At 38.3% G+C, this 18,075-nt stretch overlaps 2 protein-coding genes across 4 annotated transcripts in view; both read right to left on the minus strand.

The window, feature by feature from the left end:
- The window catches only part of LOC307011666 (tumor necrosis factor receptor superfamily member 5-like), a 16,365-nt gene extending 14,754 nt beyond the window's left edge, over positions 1–1,611 (minus strand). For both annotated transcript variants that reach the window (XM_079637616.1, XM_079637614.1), the window contains exon 1: positions 1,477–1,611. The gene's annotated coding sequence lies outside the window, so the exon portion shown is untranslated. The remainder of the gene's footprint in view (positions 1–1,476) is intronic.
- Positions 746–16,215, minus strand: LOC307011669 (tumor necrosis factor receptor superfamily member 5-like). Of its 2 annotated transcripts, XM_079637622.1 has the most exons (10): positions 16,082–16,215; positions 7,060–7,632; positions 6,812–6,937; positions 6,560–6,715; positions 5,962–6,049; positions 5,715–5,884; positions 3,923–4,008; positions 2,960–3,003; positions 2,816–2,873; positions 746–1,852 (listed from the first exon to the last, which is right to left on the minus strand). In XM_079637622.1, exons 2-9 carry the CDS (start codon positions 7,232–7,234, stop codon positions 2,843–2,845), a joined length of 876 nt encoding a protein of 291 aa, XP_079493748.1. In that variant the 5' UTR covers positions 7,235–7,632; positions 16,082–16,215; the 3' UTR covers positions 746–1,852; positions 2,816–2,842. The 2 variants fall into 2 exon arrangements, with proteins under 2 accessions (XP_079493748.1, XP_079493747.1); XM_079637621.1 differs by lacking the exons at positions 746–1,852; positions 2,816–2,873; positions 2,960–3,003; positions 3,923–4,008 and having other exon boundaries at positions 4,025–5,884.
- Positions 16,216–18,075: the final 1,860 nt, after the last annotated feature.

Below are 18,075 nucleotides of genomic sequence, written 5' to 3' on the forward strand. Positions count from 1 at the left end.
TAAATAACTACCTAGGCTACACGAAATAATCTAAATAACTATAAATGCTATGCTAACTAGATGCTAAAATACGCTAACGTTACCCTGGTCGTTTTCAAAACTCGTAATTCCAATTTCCAGCTCCTGACTCGCTCTGGTGTTGACGGAACCAGATGCTTTTATACCAGCGGCTGCCAGGGGCGTGGTGAGCTCGCAGCGTCACAGAGTACCCTACGTCAGAGAGTACCCCTACTTCAGGAGATTCCGTTTAACCTGAAGAGGGCAGCACTCAGACGTTTTTACACCATATATTTGAAAATTAAAACACTTTATACTCAAATGTTAAAAAAAGTACTCGAATCAATGAACAGCATTTATGAAGCTCCATTCGTACAGATCATTAACTAAAAAAAGTTGGTTTAGTGTTTAGTTACCCTTTAAAGACGTGTGCAAAAGCCTGCAAAGAATGCTGTCTATCCACTGGTGAAAACAGAAAATAAATATTTTGAAAATATAAAATGAATATATGTCAATCCAGAGGTGAAAACGGAAATTAGCGGCGAAACGGAAATGACGGAGAAAAAGGAAATGACGTAGGCTGTCTATCCACTGGTGTCCAGCCGGAGGTGAGTCTGCGGGGCTGCAGCTGGATGCTATTGCTTCGATCGGCTGCTGTCATGTGTTTTTTTTTTTTTTTTTTGTGGGACTTCTGCTAAACCAATTATAGAGAATGGGCAACTACGTCACGACGCAAAGCATTCTGGGTAGCGGCGGCCATCTTTTAGGACACGGCTGTTTATTTATAATAATAATACATTTTATTAGTGATACATTTTGTAATACATTTTATTTAAAGACACCTTACAGATTAAAACAGTTAAAATACATTTCAAGGAGGCAATACAATAAAAATAAAATAAAAAAACAAGACACAATGTAAAGAATAAAAAATAAAAAAGAGAAAAAAAGAAGCAGTTAAACATGAAGCCGTTTGAAGGTAAAGTTAGGTTATTAACACATAGTATGTAACATGCAGTTCATAAGGTTTATGGCATGTTTTATGAATACTTGCCAATAAGATACTTGAGGGTGTGCCTGTGTTTGTAGTGAGAAAATGTCTGTGCTCTAGCTTTCAGATTTGATGCTCTCTCAATGTAAATTTCAAAGCAGTCTACAATAACTGAAACACGATTGCCAAAAGCCTCAACAAACTGATGTGGCATGCTACCTTGCAAGCAATGTCGCTCAGGCCAGTGCACCAAAGGGCTATGGTGTGTAAACATTGTAGCTATAGTGTCTCTGAACGTAGTGGAAACAGTCTTACGGTCTATGCAGAAGATGCAAGCAATGTGCTGGATTGGCAGATTCAGCCTCAGGCGCAACAGAGTTAAGACGAGCATCTGAAAAGGCGAAAGTTTTCGGACAGTCTGTGGCAGGCAAGGAAGAAGCTGCTGCAGCACGCCCATCAAAACATGGAAGCCCAGTGTAGTACTTTACCTTCACATCATCATCTTTAAAGAAATGCTCATCCATCTTCTTTTGGGAGAGCTCTTCCTTCAGTATCCTGTTCTCCTCCAGCAAGCGGTTAATTTCAGCACGCCTGTGGCTACAAAAACTGCATTCCTGCTGTTCTCTGTTATCCTCCGGTGCAGTGTCATCCACTTATAAACTCTGTGCAGCTTCATCTGGAGGTGCAGCTTCATCCACCTGTGACCTCTGTACAGCTTGCTGTCTCTTTGTCCTCCGGTTAAAACGCTGTGTGTGCGTGTGTGTGTGTGTGTGTGTGTGTGTGTGTTTTTTACTTCTGTGTGGCCAAGGTGTAATGACGGTACCCAGTCGGGATGACACTCCAGCATTTCATAGGCTGGTTTGCCTGATAAAACAAAACAGGATTTATTAGTCTGTGCTTGCAGTTGTCTGGATACCTGCTCATCCAAATAACTTCACACTCAAGTGTAAAGTTGATCGGATGAACGGTTACAGATACATAATGTAACAGTTACATACGTTATAGAGATTCCTTCCTTTATAGCTTAATTTTATAGCTATGCAACCAGCTAACTTAGTTTTGCGAAGTTATCTAGTACTCTTTCGTAATTGAAGTTAATGTTACGGTTGTTGTGTTGTTACTAGTTTTAACTAACGTTACTGTTAGCTAAATTTGCACTTTAGTGCAACTAAAGGCACCGGGGTGGCGGTGCCACCGGCTTGGGCCCGTAATCGCTGCTTGCAGCTATATTTGACATTACTGCCCATCTAAGGGCACCTCCATTTCCATATGTTGTTTGAGTGATCTGAACCATTATTTTTACAATTTTCATACAATTTATGAAGTAGACATCCTATTCAGAAGTATAGGATGGTTAGGCAAAAGTTTGGCAGATTTTGAAATTAATTCAACCTCTAAGAAACACAAAAAGAACACGTATGTGCGCATTATAGCTCGCTGCCACATCACAAATGGTGAATCTATTATTTTTCTAAAAGAATTTAATGGATGCTATCTTTTGAACTCTTGGCATGAAAACAAACTGAGGTTTCTACCATTCTTTCATGATTTTTCATGTTCATCACTATTTCAAAATAAAGGTCTGAACACACCTTAGGAGTATGAAAATATTCTTGTTGCAAATTGATAAATAACGGCTCCTGTGTAATTTATTTTGAAAATCAGTTACCAAATATGTCAATTAGAGATTGTAAGCTTTCAAATGATATATAGTTTGTCAAGATTAGTTTAGGTTTAGTATAGGATATTACTGTTTTAAATATGTAATGCCAATGCCAATATAAGGGGTTAATGATATTTACTAATGATAATAAACATATTTGATACCTGCTGTGAAGCTTGTTCTGAATGTGATTAGGATGAAGGTTCAGGATCTATTATATCACTGAAAATGAAGAACAACAACCAATTTAATTTGAGTATAGGGCTATTGTAATATGCAGCTCCTAATGATCCTTCATTGGCTCTTACCTACTATTTCTGGTTACAAGAGGAGTCACTGAGTCTGGTGACGTCTGATGTGGAACAAAGTGAAGATAATCAATATCCACTCAACGTATCCCAATATCAGAATATTATAGTACTTTTAATATAAAAGACATTTGCATGATTTTCCCAAATTTCTGTATTTTGCTTTCTGTACTCATCGAGCACAGCATTAGTTCAGACAGGCCACGTAGGCTCGAACCACTACTCTATTAGACTGGGAGGATATATACTGTATACACGTGGCACTACTGCTCGGGAAGCATGCTCCAACTGCTCGCAACCCTCCCGCCCTCACCACTATAAGTATCAAGCATATTTCTGTGCACCTTTTGGCTGTCGTCTCTTTGTTTCAGATTACCAAGGCTTTCAAGTCCTACATGTAGCTGTCACGGACATTATCGCCGAGAGACAGTCATTCTCAAGCTACAGTATAGGTCCAGGGATTTACTGCTACGTCTACATGTTAAAACTGTTTTACATTAAAGACATTACTAAAGTGTCTTAATCATCAGTATATTACTCAAGCTGATGGTTCTGTGAAGGGGTTAATGCTAAAGCTCTGTATAATTATGGAGCAATAAGGACCCCCCAGGAACCATATAGCCAAAGATAAATGTGTTTAATAAACCCAAGTAACTTGCCAAAGTGGTCTCGTCTGAATTATTTTAAAGTGTAATTTCTGCTGCTGTGCCCTGTGATGTGGGTTTACAGTTTGCAAAGTTTGCATTACAGTGTGTTTTTAAAACAATCTGTGCTGTAACTGGCATACTGAAATGCATTGAACACTAAATAAATGCAAACGGTACAGTGAACTTATCTAAGATAATGTAAAATTTGATTCCCCATGATATGACCCCTTTAATGAATTATAGCTTTGTTAAATATATATATAAAAAAATTAAAAACAAATAAACTATGATCATACACAGCTTAATTTTTACTTACTGGTTCACAGGCACCTTCCGGTATTGATCTATCTTCCGCCAAAGCGGGATTACTCTCTTGTATTGGCATTGAGTAACAATTTGAATCTAAAAAAAAATGGTCAGGAATTAGCAACATTTAAGCAAATGCACTACTTAAAAAGCCAATGCTGTCTCACAAAAACACCAAAGTCAGGATTTATTTTGGGGCAGAATATAGGAGTTTGTTGAAGTGATGAATCATAATGAAACACGAATTACATGGTGATGCTCCAGAGCAGTGTTGTATAAAGTACTAGAAAGCAATACTTGAGTAAAAGTACAAGTATGGTACTAGAAAAAGACTTTGGTAGAAGTAAAAGTTACCTTTTAGAATATTACTTAAGTAAAAGTCTTAAAGTATCTGATTTATACTGTACTTAAGTATGAAAAGTAATTTTCTGATATTTAATGTACTTAAGTATTTTAAGTAAAAAAGTTTTTTTTTTTTTAAGCAAGCGGTTAACTTTGATTGTGAACTTTATTGTGGATTTCTTATACTAGGCATACTATTAACTGGTACAACCTGCTGTTGTTTGTGTTTTGTAGCCTGTAGCCTACTGTACTTGTGTTATCGTTTATCTCGCACTGCATGTAGGCCTACTTTAAGTTAGCTCTACTAAGAAAAAATCAGTCTGCAATAGTGCACTGTTCTGTACAGCCTTATAATTCATTGTATTTTTCAAAAATATAATTTTATATTCAGTGCAATAGCCGTACACAGGGTTTTATAAATACAGAGGTCCCAAAAGTGATCTTGCTAGGGCGTTCGGGGGCATATTATTTTTCCACTGTCATTGGCAAAAAACATATGTATATCTGTGTTAAATAGGAATCCATTGTAATAAAGTTATTCTCATTCTGGGCACAGTATGCAAAAGGCTATTGCTCTAACGTTACCTGCTCTCCTTTCTCATCTCCATCTCTCGTTCTTCTTCCCTCAGTCTCTTTATCTTTACCTGTAAATCTCCCCTTACCGAAGATGAGCTTTGCAAACTGATTATTTATGTCGGTCGTTTAAAACTTCTATCGTAAATCAGCGGTTTAGTTTAGCCACTTGCATCTTATCTCGTAAAGCGTCGCGTTTGGGATTCGCGCGCGGCCGCGGCTCGCGCTTCCACGGGTTCAGTTGTGCATCCTCCTCCATGGCAACAAACAAGCTTTACGCTGAAATAGAGCGTGCGTCATGCAATCTAGGAGCAGTGATTCGCCAAACCTCAAACCCACATTTCTTTTGATTTTATTTTGTAGTAACGAGCAGTGTCTTTGAAAATCTGGTGAGAAATAATAAATGCATCTCTACTACAGTGAAGCATGGAGGAAGAGATGTCATTGTGTGGGGAGTATATTTAGCTGCTGGTATAGGTGAGCTACTTCACTGTGAAAGGTAATTTAATGCTTCGGAGTAACTACAGGAGAATATTGCAGGATGGCTTGCTTCCCACAAATGAAAAGTTGTTATCTAAAGAGTAATGATCAGATGTTATTTTTCAACGAGACAATGTTCCATCCCAAATTGCAAAGACAACCAATAAATGGCTCGAGAAGTCCATCAGGCTCATGTTTTGACCGGGTTAAAGTCCAAATTTGAACACTATAGGGAATATTTGGTCTTACATTTTTCCAACTACTAATGAACTGTTTGAAGCCAATTCTTGCTAATTTCCTGACCAGTGATTTGTGATTAAAATGGTTAATATTTTTGCTTTTTTTTTGGCTTGATCCTTTTTTCTTTCTTTTTTTGCCCAGGAGTGTATATATAATTACAGTCTTACCTCTTTTCTGTTTTAATTTGCAATATATTGTGATCCCAACAGCAGTCACCAAAACACCAATGATTACAGCAATGACTCCAACGATGATACGAACTGTAATTGACTTCCCACATTCCACATCAGATGACATTGTTCCTGGTTTTATTTCTTTAAGGCCTTCACTCTCACATCTGTAAATGTGAGCAATGTTAGAATATCTGGTTGTCCTGTAATACATTTTTAACAATTGTGAATATTAATTACTCACATTGAATGTGGTTGACAGGTAGTAAAAGAGCCGTTAGAGTAAGTGCCTTCCGTGCAGTTGACACATACAAGATCAGTAAATGCTGTTCCTGTAAGCATAATAAAATAATGAATGACTTTCTGAGAGTCTAGCATTACAAACTACTACCGGTATCATTCTTGTATCCAATTACATTTTTAAAGTCATCATGAAATCAAAATTGACCCTATTTACTTTGTTAGCGAACATTAATAGTCTTGTGGTGAACAATTAATCTGTGCAAGTTAATACAGAAAAAAATGTGTTTGTCATGGTCATCTTTAATCAAAATTTTTGGAGCAGAAAATTTGCTTCCACTCTGGAATGGCGTTTCTTTTCTGATGACACCAGTTTTACAGCTTGGGTTGAATATCCTTAAAGCTCCAACCATCAGTCTGCTATGAGCGAAGGATGGAGAGGAGGTGCACTAAAATAAAACCCTGGCCTCTATTCAATATTTTGTTTTACTTGGAAATACGTCACAACAGTCGGTTGCAACTTCCGGTTCAGGGAGACTTTAAAGCTAGTTGTCCTCCCACTCCATTGCCATTGCCATGTAAAAAAAGAAAAAGAAAAACACCTGCTTGTCTGATATACTGTCCAGGGTGACATTCAGAGTGTTTCACAGCAAATCTACAGCTGCCTTTATTTTGTTCAATGCAGTAGAATCCCACCAGTGGCTCACAGACAGTATCTGCAGAGCGTGTGCAGCTTCTCTTTATTCCTAGTCCTTGTTCTGTGAAAAACATTAAAAAAATCTTAAATAAATAAAATGTAATATGTTATAACACATCCTTGTATTTAAAGTCTTTATTTTGCAGTACAAACTCACCTGCATCACAGACAGAGCAGGGAAAGCATTTATCTAACCCATTGGGTTCATCAATGTAAGTTAATGCAGAACATGGAACACAAGTTGTACTTGTATCTACAGAGCAATGCCAAATAACATGGTTTCCTATAAATGTAAAAAATAAATAAAAAATTGAGGAGTCACTTCATGCAAGAATAAATGATTACAATGAAAGACATAGGTTCCCTGGGTCACACTGAACTGCTGCTAAACAATGTATACTTTACCTGGCGCACACATGGGGCAGCATTCTCCGTTTATCTTATATTCAGCACGAGCACATGTGCTGAGACACAATTTGAAAGTCAAAGTAGCAGCAATAAATAAAACTATCCCAAAATTGATCATGTTTACATAAGGTGCAAGAGAGGTTGATTTGAAAAGCAGAGGCAAACATTTCATCTCCAGACTTCATAAACTCTGTTATGGTTTCTTCAACACATTAGATAAAGTACTGCATTGTTATGGATCCAAGCAAGACACATTGGTTTTCTCTGCACCGAGTGATGCCGTCAAGCTCTTTTGGTTTAAACTTGAGAGCAGGAAGTCCAGAAAGAAGTTATAGAAGCAAACCACAGTAAAATCATCTGTATGCTGGTTGAGGTTGAGTTCATCAACATGGATGGTTGAGGTAGGCTAATTAATATAAAGCCCTTTAGACTCCTCAACAGTTGTTTATATCTTCAGGTTTGTTGGTAGAGCATTTGGATTCCTGGGGACCAAGATTACATTTCTTTCAATATCAGTTCACACATTGCGTGTCTCCAGTTGAAATGGTTGAGCAGGCAGTTAATTTAGAGCTGAAATGACAAAATGACAAGTGTTGTTTTAAAGATGCAGAAAGTGTACATGTTTACATTTGGTTCTTAATCATTTTCCTATACAATTGATATGATGACCTAAACCCAGATTTATTTTACATTTGTGCATTTGGCAGATGCTTTAATCCAAATTGTCCTACATTGGTATACACACAGATATACATTTTTATCACTTCATGCATTTCATGGGTAATGAACCCATGACAGGGTACCATACCCTATACTGTTTGAGCTATAGGAACAGTGTTTCCATAGAAAACATATCCATATATAATACACCATACATATACTGATTTAAATAATAAACGCAACACTTTTGTTTTTGCCCCCATTTTTCATGAGCTGAACTCAAAGATCTAAGACTTTTTCTATGTACACAAAAGGCCTATTTCTCTCAAATATTGTTCACAAATCTGTCTAAAGCTGTGTTATTGAGCACTTCTCCTTTGCCGAGATAATCCATCCACCTCACAGGTGTGGCATATCCAGATGATGATTAGACAGCATGATTATTGCACAGGTGTGCCTTAGGCTGGTCACAATAAAAGGCCACTCTAAAATGTACAGTTTTATCACACAGCACAATGCCACAGATGTTGCAAAATGTATCTACCATAAGCTGTCTCCAAAGGTGTTTCAGAGAATTTGGCAGTACATCATAGAGATGGGGAAATTAAGCCTCAAGAATCACTGAGGCTTTCCCCTGACTGTTCCGGGAAAAGATTCAAAGCTTCGAGAGTATCGAGAACAGCGCCATCTGGGGCATATTTAAAATGAAGCAGCCATAAGCCTGTGTTAGAAGCTCTGGCAGATGAAGCAACCACAACACACTCCATAGTTTCAATGTTATGTGTACAAATAAACGTCTTACATGTTTGTGTTTGATTTGCTCATTAAATAAATTAATTTTCTCTCCTCACAAACCCATCAACCAGACTGAGCCAACAATGACTCATTAAATAAGATCTGGGGTTTGAGCCTTCTGACACCCAAAGCAAAACACGCACGTGATTGGACAGAAAGTGAGGCTTCATTTGTCGTAGATCACGTGACTCTAGTAAACCAATACACACCCCGATACGGGGCTTCACTAGAAATTGTGTCGCATGTGCGATACGCATATCGAAGCTTCAGTGTCATACATAACATCACTAGTACATCAAACCGGCCTCACAACCGCAGACCACGTGTAACCACACCAGCCCAGGACCTTCACATCCAGCATCTTCACCTCCAAGATCGTCTGAGACCAGCCACCCGGACAGCTGCTGCAACAATCGGTTTGCATAACCAAATAATTTCTGCACAAACTGTCAGAAACCGTCTCAGGGAAGCTCATCTGCATGCTCATCGTCCTCATCGGGGTCTCGACCTGAGTGCAGTTCGTCGTCGTACAAAGTATACGACATCGTGTTCGTCCTGCCAATATCCAGCAACTTCGCACAGCCATTGAAGAGTGGACCAACATTCCACCAGCCACAATCAACAACCTGATCAACTTTATGCAAAGGAGATGTGTTGGTGATGACCCAAAAATGGGGGCAAAAACAAAAGTGTTGCGTTTATAATTTTGTTCAGTGTACATAAGATTCATTCATTCATTCCAAGACAAAATGTATGTCTGAAAAAGTATGTCTGAATTAACAGTATCATAAAAGAGTAGACAAAAAGTACCCGGATGATCTACTACTTCCGGCGAGATTCTGAAGTGTGTATAAGATGGACACTTTACTATCCCATGAGACCACGGGAGAGAATTTATGAATGACAGTGAAGCAACGCAACTGACGTAGGTCATGATGACAGCATGGCAAATGTAGTACGTCCAGATTACATCCATACTATACACATTCATATTATATAGAACATACTTTTTAGCATTCAGGAAGTAATTACTTCTTCAAAATATGTACCTAATACAGACAGCCCTATGTGTATATCAACCCCAGTGTTTCCTGTGTTCATGTTCTGGGGCCTCATTTATAAAACTGTGCGTAGGATCCTTACTAAAAGTGTACGTGCGCCCGAAAGCCAAAAATGGCGTACGCAAAAAAATATTCAGATTTATAAAACCGTGCGTACGCCAGAACCTGCGCAGGATTCACTTTATAAATCCCACTCAGCGGAAGATTGTGCGCACATGCGTCTCCTCCCCGAAATAACCATATATGGAGCTTACAACGCCTAGTTTTACTATGCATATCCTCATCTGCATATCATTTGCATATGATTATCCATCCACGTGATAACATGTTTAACAGTACAAGCAGCTCTGGGTACAAGACATTAGGAAACTATGAAATACGGATGTGCCGTCACATTACATAAATACAAATCATTTAGTAGCCTATCCTTGCCTTGTTTTTGAATAAATAAATAAAATAGTGTAAAATACATTTCAGAGAAAGTTTTTCTCAATCTTTTCCACTGGCCAAATAGTCTTTTTAATTGATTTATATTTTTAATGGAAACAGATCGACCTTGTTGTGCATTATATTTGCACAATCTTTGCACAGCATGCTAAAGGAAAAGTGTTCAAAAGCATTGCATCCACAACAAATATTTATAGGCTATTTATTGAATATATATATATATATTTTTTTTTACTTTTCAGTAGGCCTAAATGTCATGTAGGCTAGTTTAAGTGTTTAACTCCGTTAATGAGAATGGCATATTTAATCTAAATGTTTATATCAGAAATAAAACATAGTTTAAATCATTGTTTTATAAACTGTAGCCTATTTATGATTAGGACTCATAATGAAGATTTACAGTTTTACTTCATCTGCCGTTAGATATGCGTCAGTTTCAATAAACGGCCCAACGCACTCGCTGGCGCGCGCATTTAAGATGTGGATATTTGCTTCAAGTGATAGGCTTAGTGAGTGAAATTATATTTGTATTATCTTTCTGTATATGTAGCCTATAATTTTATTTCGATTTTCTGTCTAAAAGTGACCCAAAAAACATCTAACTCCAGCTCACCATCGGTGTCGCCAAACTGCTCCGTCTCCAAAACGTTCGTACGCAAGGGTCAGAGTTTGCGTGCAGGTGCGCACATTTTCCCGTCAAGTTTGTTTTTATAAATCACAACTTATGCGTCGGAAGTGGCGTACGCCTCTTTCAGGGCCTGTTTTGTGCGTACGCACCGGTTATAAATGAGGCCCCAGGTCTTGGTCACAGAAAAACATTCTCAACAGAGCGTTGAATCCAGGAGTCCTCATGGAAACTGACCCTATAAGAAGTGCACCATGCTTCTTTCTGGGTTTTTTTTAAATGGTGATTTACATTCTTATTGCATCACCATATTTTTATTACTTTAAGTAAACAAGAATTACATGATATAATTTGATAAGTATATTAATTTAAAAAAGAAAGTTTCCACTTTATTTTACTCCACATTTGTTGTGAGATAGGCCTATCACATATATGTTATTATAGAAAACCATTATATATGAATGCACATCTATGATGTGTGAGATGAGAATAAAATAAATGGCTCAGCCTCAGAGTATGAATACTCTGAAGTACACTAAGTCTGGAACATAACCAATGTTCAGAGAGTTGGCTACTTACATAGCCTGAAAGTTACCTCTGAAAGCAAGAGCAAGAAAATTTAGCTGCATAACTTTCAAGCAACATCCATGGCCAATTAAAGGTACGGTACTTGGTGCACCTTTATAAGCTGTTGTTATTCCACATTAATATTTATTTTTATTTTTTATTATCTGATCAGAGGTAAGTTTCACAATGAACATTAATGTTTGATCAGTGCAAATTTCAACTATTAAGACTGAAAGGGTGTTTCACAATCACCACAGAATTAGTCAAACTTGCCCCGACTGACTTGTATGTACTTTAGGGCTGTTGGAACGAATTCCGAAATTCGAATATAATTCGAATATTTAAAAAATCAATACTATTCGAATGCTGAAGTTACTATTCGAATATTGCTTTTTTTATTTTTATTATATGATATCTTGCCTTTCTCGCCAGCTTGGCTTACACAGGCATGTGAAAATGAAATGCTTTTGTTTCGTCTGATAAACAATTAAAAAATTGAATCGTGACACAATTGTGCGCGTTATCCACGCTGCATCGTCATAACAATACTGTCAATAATGGCGGTGAGCAATGTCTCCATGGAAACGGAGATCACCACTCCTGAGAATTTGAGAAGCGATGTGTGGAAGGTGTAAATGGGAAAATTAAATCACAAATAAAGTCTGAATGAAATATCACTCCTCAACTTGCAACCTTACTGTGCGTTCACACCGGACGCGAATAGCGCGTCAAATTCGCGCCTGCCGCGTTTAGTTATACACTTGACCACTTTTGTGTCCATTCGCGCCTGACGCGCTATTCGCACATTAGGGCACATCTGACAACGCTACACCATGACAAGCTATAGGCGATCTGTCCAAGGAACCGCTGCTAAAACAGGCAAGAATGACTTATTTTCTTATCTTCATCACGGGGCTTACCAGCTGTCTGCTGTCCTAGCCGCGCAACAATCACTGACAGAGTTGTGAATATTATTCGAATATTAAATAAAATAAGGAATGGAATTCGAATAGTATTATAGAGGAAGATTGACAGCCCTAGGTAAGAACGTAATACGGTGGCCCAGTAGTGCACAACACAACAAAATTTAAGAAGCAAACATAAGTTCACAACGAAATGAATCCACAACACAATGGAAACGAGCCACAACACAACGGAAAATGTACAACACAACGGAAATAAGCCACAACACAACGGAAAATCTACAACACAACGAAATAAAGCCACAACACAACGGAAAATCTACAACACAACTAAATAAAGCCGCAACACAACGGAAATGTTTTAACAACTTGGAGGAATTGGCAGACGTTCCCTGGATCATGCGCTGTGGTAGCGCGTCAAATTATTCTATAGTATAAATATGCAACTATAATTCACGTAGGTGATACTGAATTCATAAATGTCGATATACAATGGTTAGCTACATACTGTTCAAACTAATCGTGGTGTTTATATATTTTTTAGATTGCTGATTCATATTGAACAAAGGCTAGGAAAACTAACTTTATCGCGCCCCGAGAGCCCTCTAGTGGTCGGGAGCATTTCCGTTGTGTTGCGGCTTTATTCTATATGGGGAGGCTGCAGACCTGGAGCCGGTAGATATAGAGCATCACAGTCCCGCCCACAGCCGGTGCCGGAAGTAAAAATTCAATACAATTTCTCCATAGACATTTGGGGTATAAGCCATAAAAACGTAACCATACATGGTAGACTTAAAACCAGCAACGGCTGTACTAAGCGATTGTATATGCTCATATAAACGCCAAAAGTTCGTGGGGCACTAACCTTGATTTGAGATAAATGCCTTTTATTCGCGATGTCTTGGATAAGTACTTCATTACCCACAATCCTAAACAATCCCACAATCCCACAGTGATGCATCTGATTGGTGGATGTCGTGTAAACCCCGCGAAGGTCAGAGCGTTGCCATGGAAGCAGGATTCTAACAGTAGAGACCAGAGCCCGTCTACATTCTCTGGTAGAGACTTGAACGGACTGTTTTCTTTAGCGGAAGCCATATAAATCGTTTTTAAATCAATACATTCCTTTTTAAATTAATATTTTGTGTCAAATTATTTATTTATTTGGTAGGTAGCCATGTAATAAGCGGGATAATGTATAGCGAGTTGGTTGTTATAGCGAATACAACTCCCTTCAGGCTTCGCTTCGGGCTCATAATCAGCCTTTCGCGAGTTGTATTCGCTATAACAACCTTTACATTATCCCTTACTTATCGTTCACTTTAGATAGGCTACTGTAGCCTTCATATGGTATCATCAGTCATATCAAGCATTTTATGATGTCACTGTCAAAACAATATTAAGCCTAGGCATACCTCTTCATGCATTTACTGAACATTTGTGTAATAATTCATGGCAAGTTAATAAACTGAATATGACGGTCCAAGAGCAGACCATGCACCGGTCCATGCATCAGACCGGTGGCGCTGTGCACTTTCTGGTTTGCTGACCATCACTTTTTAATTTTCACTTGTTGTGGATATTAAGAAAATACATTAAATGTTATTACAATTAAGGATTAACTATAACATCATGAAAATGAGCATGGACCTCAACCTGTCCTGTCAGCAGAGTGTCCTGTGTCATAAAGGGCTTTGAAATAAACACACAAACTAACGTTACACACTGACTGAACACACGTGTGTTGATGACTGAGCTGCATGTTGCTAACGTTATCGTTAACCGCTTTCACACACGCACACAATATATTATTATTTTTATTTACACGATTATTACTGAAATAACTGCTATTAACTACACATTTACTATATAAAATTCACTCAAAAGGCTCTTTCGCGGTTGTGGCTTCAGTCGACTTCAGTGAGGCGCGGTGGTTTATGGGATGAGTAGTTCCTTCGCTCGGAAATGAAAATATGTACACAGTCTTGTACCTTTGCCTTTTTTTGGATTTTCTCTTCGTTTTTTTACTCGAAATGATATGTTGTATGCTTATGAGTTCAGCCATAGCTGGTTATCCTCAGACATGCTCTAAAACTCTTTAGATACGGATTTTTCCAAAAGTCAATGGGAGAAATGAATGGGAAATTTACTTCTGGCACCAGAGCTCTCTCGGGCTGTGGGCGGGACTGTGATGCTCTATAGGACCCAAACAGTTTTACGCCCCTGTTGTTCCTGATGCGTCCAGTAGGGGGATATACTGCGAAATAACATCATTAAATCGACGCTAACACACTAATAACCCGTCCATAGACTTGACAATTTTGTGTTTTTTGTTCATTTAAATATAAACGCTACAGTGTAGATCTGCACGGATTAAAATAGAAAAATAGATGCAGATATTCAGTCGGTGTTCACTCTCTTCACTCAGCCTACAGAAGACTTGTTTTTGTGAATTGAAAAATTAAAAATACACATAGTTGGATCAACTAAGTGTTATGACAAGTAATGATATGACCTACTGCAGTTATAGGCCTACTCACCGTTTGTTTTTATATGGAGACTAAGTGAAATATGTTGTTGTGAATTTATATAAAGTTACATTTAGATATTAACCATATTTAGACCATTAGACATACAGTACCGTGTAATCATATGGATCCTCGATTTAATATCTGCTGTACTATTCTCTATTGGTCGTCATACAGCTACAAAACAGTGTCCTACATACGTTGGTAAGATAAATTTAAGCCAGATCGTCCTGAACTTTTAGGTAAATTCTGGGCAAGTTTCATCTGCATAAAGACAGAACCATCCAATGGCAAAACCTTTAAACTCAAAGGTTTCTAAAACAAATAATATCCTCGAGTCTGTTGTAAAGAACCTTTAATTTTTTATTGACAATGTAATATTGTATTGATTTGTGTAGCCCAATTCAATCTCTTTTGATGTCCGTATACCCCCTTGTTTTTTTCCCCTCTTCTCACTGTAAATGTCTGTATCCTTTCATTTGCAATACAAAATAAATTAATTAATTAAAAAAAAGATTAAAACATACCTCAATTCGTGTCGCTGTACAGCCTCCCCCTATTGGACGCATCAGGAACAACAGGGGCGTAAAACTGTTTGGGTCATATATCTACCGGCTCCAGGTCTGCAGCCTCCCCATACTCGCTTTATTTCGTTGTATTGTGGTTTATTTCCGTTGTGTTGCGGCTTTATTTCGTTGTGTTGTACATTTTCCGTTGTGTTGTGAACTTGTTTGCTTTTTAAATTTCGTTGTGTTGTGCACTACTGTAGGCCTAATAAAGCGCAAAACAGTGAAAAGCGGTTAAGTAAAGTTGGCAATTTATTCACAGATTCGAACTACCCGGATCAATAACTTGTGAGCTATGTTGTTACTAATAACACATTTTCAATCATAGTAACTTAACGCACTTTGACGGTCCCTACTGATCTGTCTCTCGCTGTGCATTTAGTCTTTTGTCCATTGCGAAGAAAAGCTGAGGTTTGAGGAAAATTAGGTTGCAGCTGCTTGTCTACGTTACTACGATTGAAAAGAGGTGTTATTTGTATAACAACGTTTAGCTCACGAGTTATTGATCCAGGAAGTTTGAATCTGTGCGAACTTTAACTGAAAAGCTTTCACTTTCACTACTTATATTAGCTTTTTTTATTATTATTTTTAGGCTACCCTTGTTTTATGTAGCCTAAAGTTTTATTATCATACTTTATGTAGTGTATTTACATTTCATTTTAGGCTACTTACTTTTATATTCTTCTTATAAAGCATCGTGATATAGGCTAAGAGATATGAGAATAATAAGGTTTGCTGCGCAGAACATGTTATATCATCACAAAATATTTAGTATATGAACTAGTCACAGTCACGACTACGAAAACCTACTAACTCGAATGTACCAGTCAAAAACACAAGTTCTTACCGCTAAAGTTTATTCGGAGAGGAATTTTTTGAGGAATAATCCTTCCTGATTTCGAACATTTTTGGACTGCAAGTAGGCCTGTCGGTACACGATCCGTTCCACCTGCACGATCCGTTTCACGCATGCGCGTAGTTACGTAGTAGAAAACGTCACGGTTTTCCTACAAGAGAGCCTAAGTCCCGCCCCTCCGCTTCCGGCTCATGGGACCTTATTTCGGAAAAAATATGTATGGAAGTCAATGGCGAGAGATAACTTATCTTTTTATTCCGTCTGAACTGTCCCCTGAACTACACATATGATGTTTGTCAATTTAAAAGGTAAATATGAAAGTCAAGAAAGTCGCAGTTTGTCATAAAACAGAAGAGTAACGTTTAGTTGTATGTGAAAATCGCTCGATGAACTACATCTCTCGTCTCGCACTATGTAGCCTACGTCACAAGATCCGTTGCTCGTATGTGTGTATTCTGGCTCAAAACACGAGTCAGGCATGACGGCGTAACGTTAGGATTATAATGTAAGACTATAGAAAAAATGACAGACGTTAGCTTCAGTAAAGTTAGCTTCATTCATTGAGAGAAAAGGTATGACGTCGCATGTGCGCCTTCTGGGTTTGTAGTCTTTGTAATTACGTATTTTCACAGTCTTATACCTCAACAGTTTTACATCAAACTGCGACTTTCTTGACTTTAAAATGTATCTTTTAAATTGACAAACATCATATGTGTAATTCAGGGCACAATTCAAACGAGATCAAAATATTTGTTGTCTCTCGCCATTGACTACCATACAATATTTTTCCGAAATAAGGTCCCATGGTGGTCGACCGGAAGGGGAGGGACTTAGGCTCTCGGTACCGCGCATGCGATGAAACACTTGACGGCCAGGCGGCACAACTTGCGGCATATTTGTGTAACGTTAGTTGTATTGTGTTTAAAATTTCGATGTGTTTACGTGGTTGCCAATCCAAAACAATAAAGGAGTTACATGAACATACATGATCAGTTTCCTCCACACTCTCCTTTGCGATTCATTGCTGTATGGTATTAGGCTTAATTTAGTGTTTTGGTCTGAGGTCAGTATTGTCAAAGACGGTTTGTATTTTTATTTATTTATTAAAAGCTGCTAATATTAGTTAACTTTTAAATGGAGTAATTTTGTATTAGTATGGGTCTATATAGGCTAATATATATCTATATAATCTAAATGAGGAAAATAATCCCTTCAATGTTGTTTACAGAAGACAATAAGGACCATAATATGCATTTCTGCCTAGACTATCTGCACTTACATGAAGAACTACAAACAAGTCTGGGGAAACGTTATAGAGTATTTCAAACTGACAATGAATATGACTTGAAAAGAAAGCCCCATTCACACAGCACTTTGAACCCGGCAAATTGCCGGCAAATTGCCGGAACGCCTTCTGTGTGAACGCAAACACGACCCGGGTTTAATGCCGGGATCGATGCCGGGTTGGGGACCTAGTAACATTGCCGTGTTCAGACCCGGAACGCGCGCTGTGTGAACAAAAGCCAGGACAAATGCTGTAAGGGGTGTGTCGTAGTGATGATGCACGAGCCTTCGCAATGACGTAGTTATCGTGTTACTCTGTTAGAAGAAAGTTTGTGTTCGTCATCGATACAAGAAAGAACGAAAAGATGTCTGCAAACTGGACTGAAGCAGAGACCCGAGAGCTCCTTGCAATCCGCGCCGAAGCTGAGATCGTTCGCCACCTTATACGTCACATCATAACGTCACGCGTCTATCCGGGACATCCGGGTTGTGTGTGAACGCGCTCTCTGATTCCGGCAAATCACTGGCAGTGTGAATGAACCATTTTCAAACGAACCCGGGTCAAATCCCGGGTCACTTTATCCGTGTATTTTCCGGAATCTCTGTGTGAAAGGGGCTGAAGTGACATGAGACCAGAGGTGGACAGTACTGAAGTACATTTTAATATCTTTATTTAAGTTTAAAAAAAAACCTCTCTCTCT

Source organism: Phoxinus phoxinus, assembly GCF_949152265.1.
Source record: "Phoxinus phoxinus genome assembly, chromosome: 15".
NCBI lineage: Eukaryota > Metazoa > Chordata > Actinopteri > Cypriniformes > Leuciscidae > Phoxinus > Phoxinus phoxinus.

Bases quoted from the DNA above. Each gene is read 5' to 3' on its own strand.
- LOC307011669 (XM_079637621.1), bottom strand. From the start codon at position 7,234: ATGAAATGTTTGCCTCTGCTTTTCAAATCAACCTCTCTTGCACCTTAT. The intron at 6,938-7,059 runs GTAAAGTATACA...TTACATTTATAG, and splicing joins CTGCCCCATGTGTGCGCCAG to GAAACCATGTTATTTGGCAT. The intron at 6,716-6,811 runs GTGAGTTTGTAC...TGTTTTTCACAG, and splicing joins CTGCTCTGTCTGTGATGCAG to AACAAGGACTAGGAATAAAG.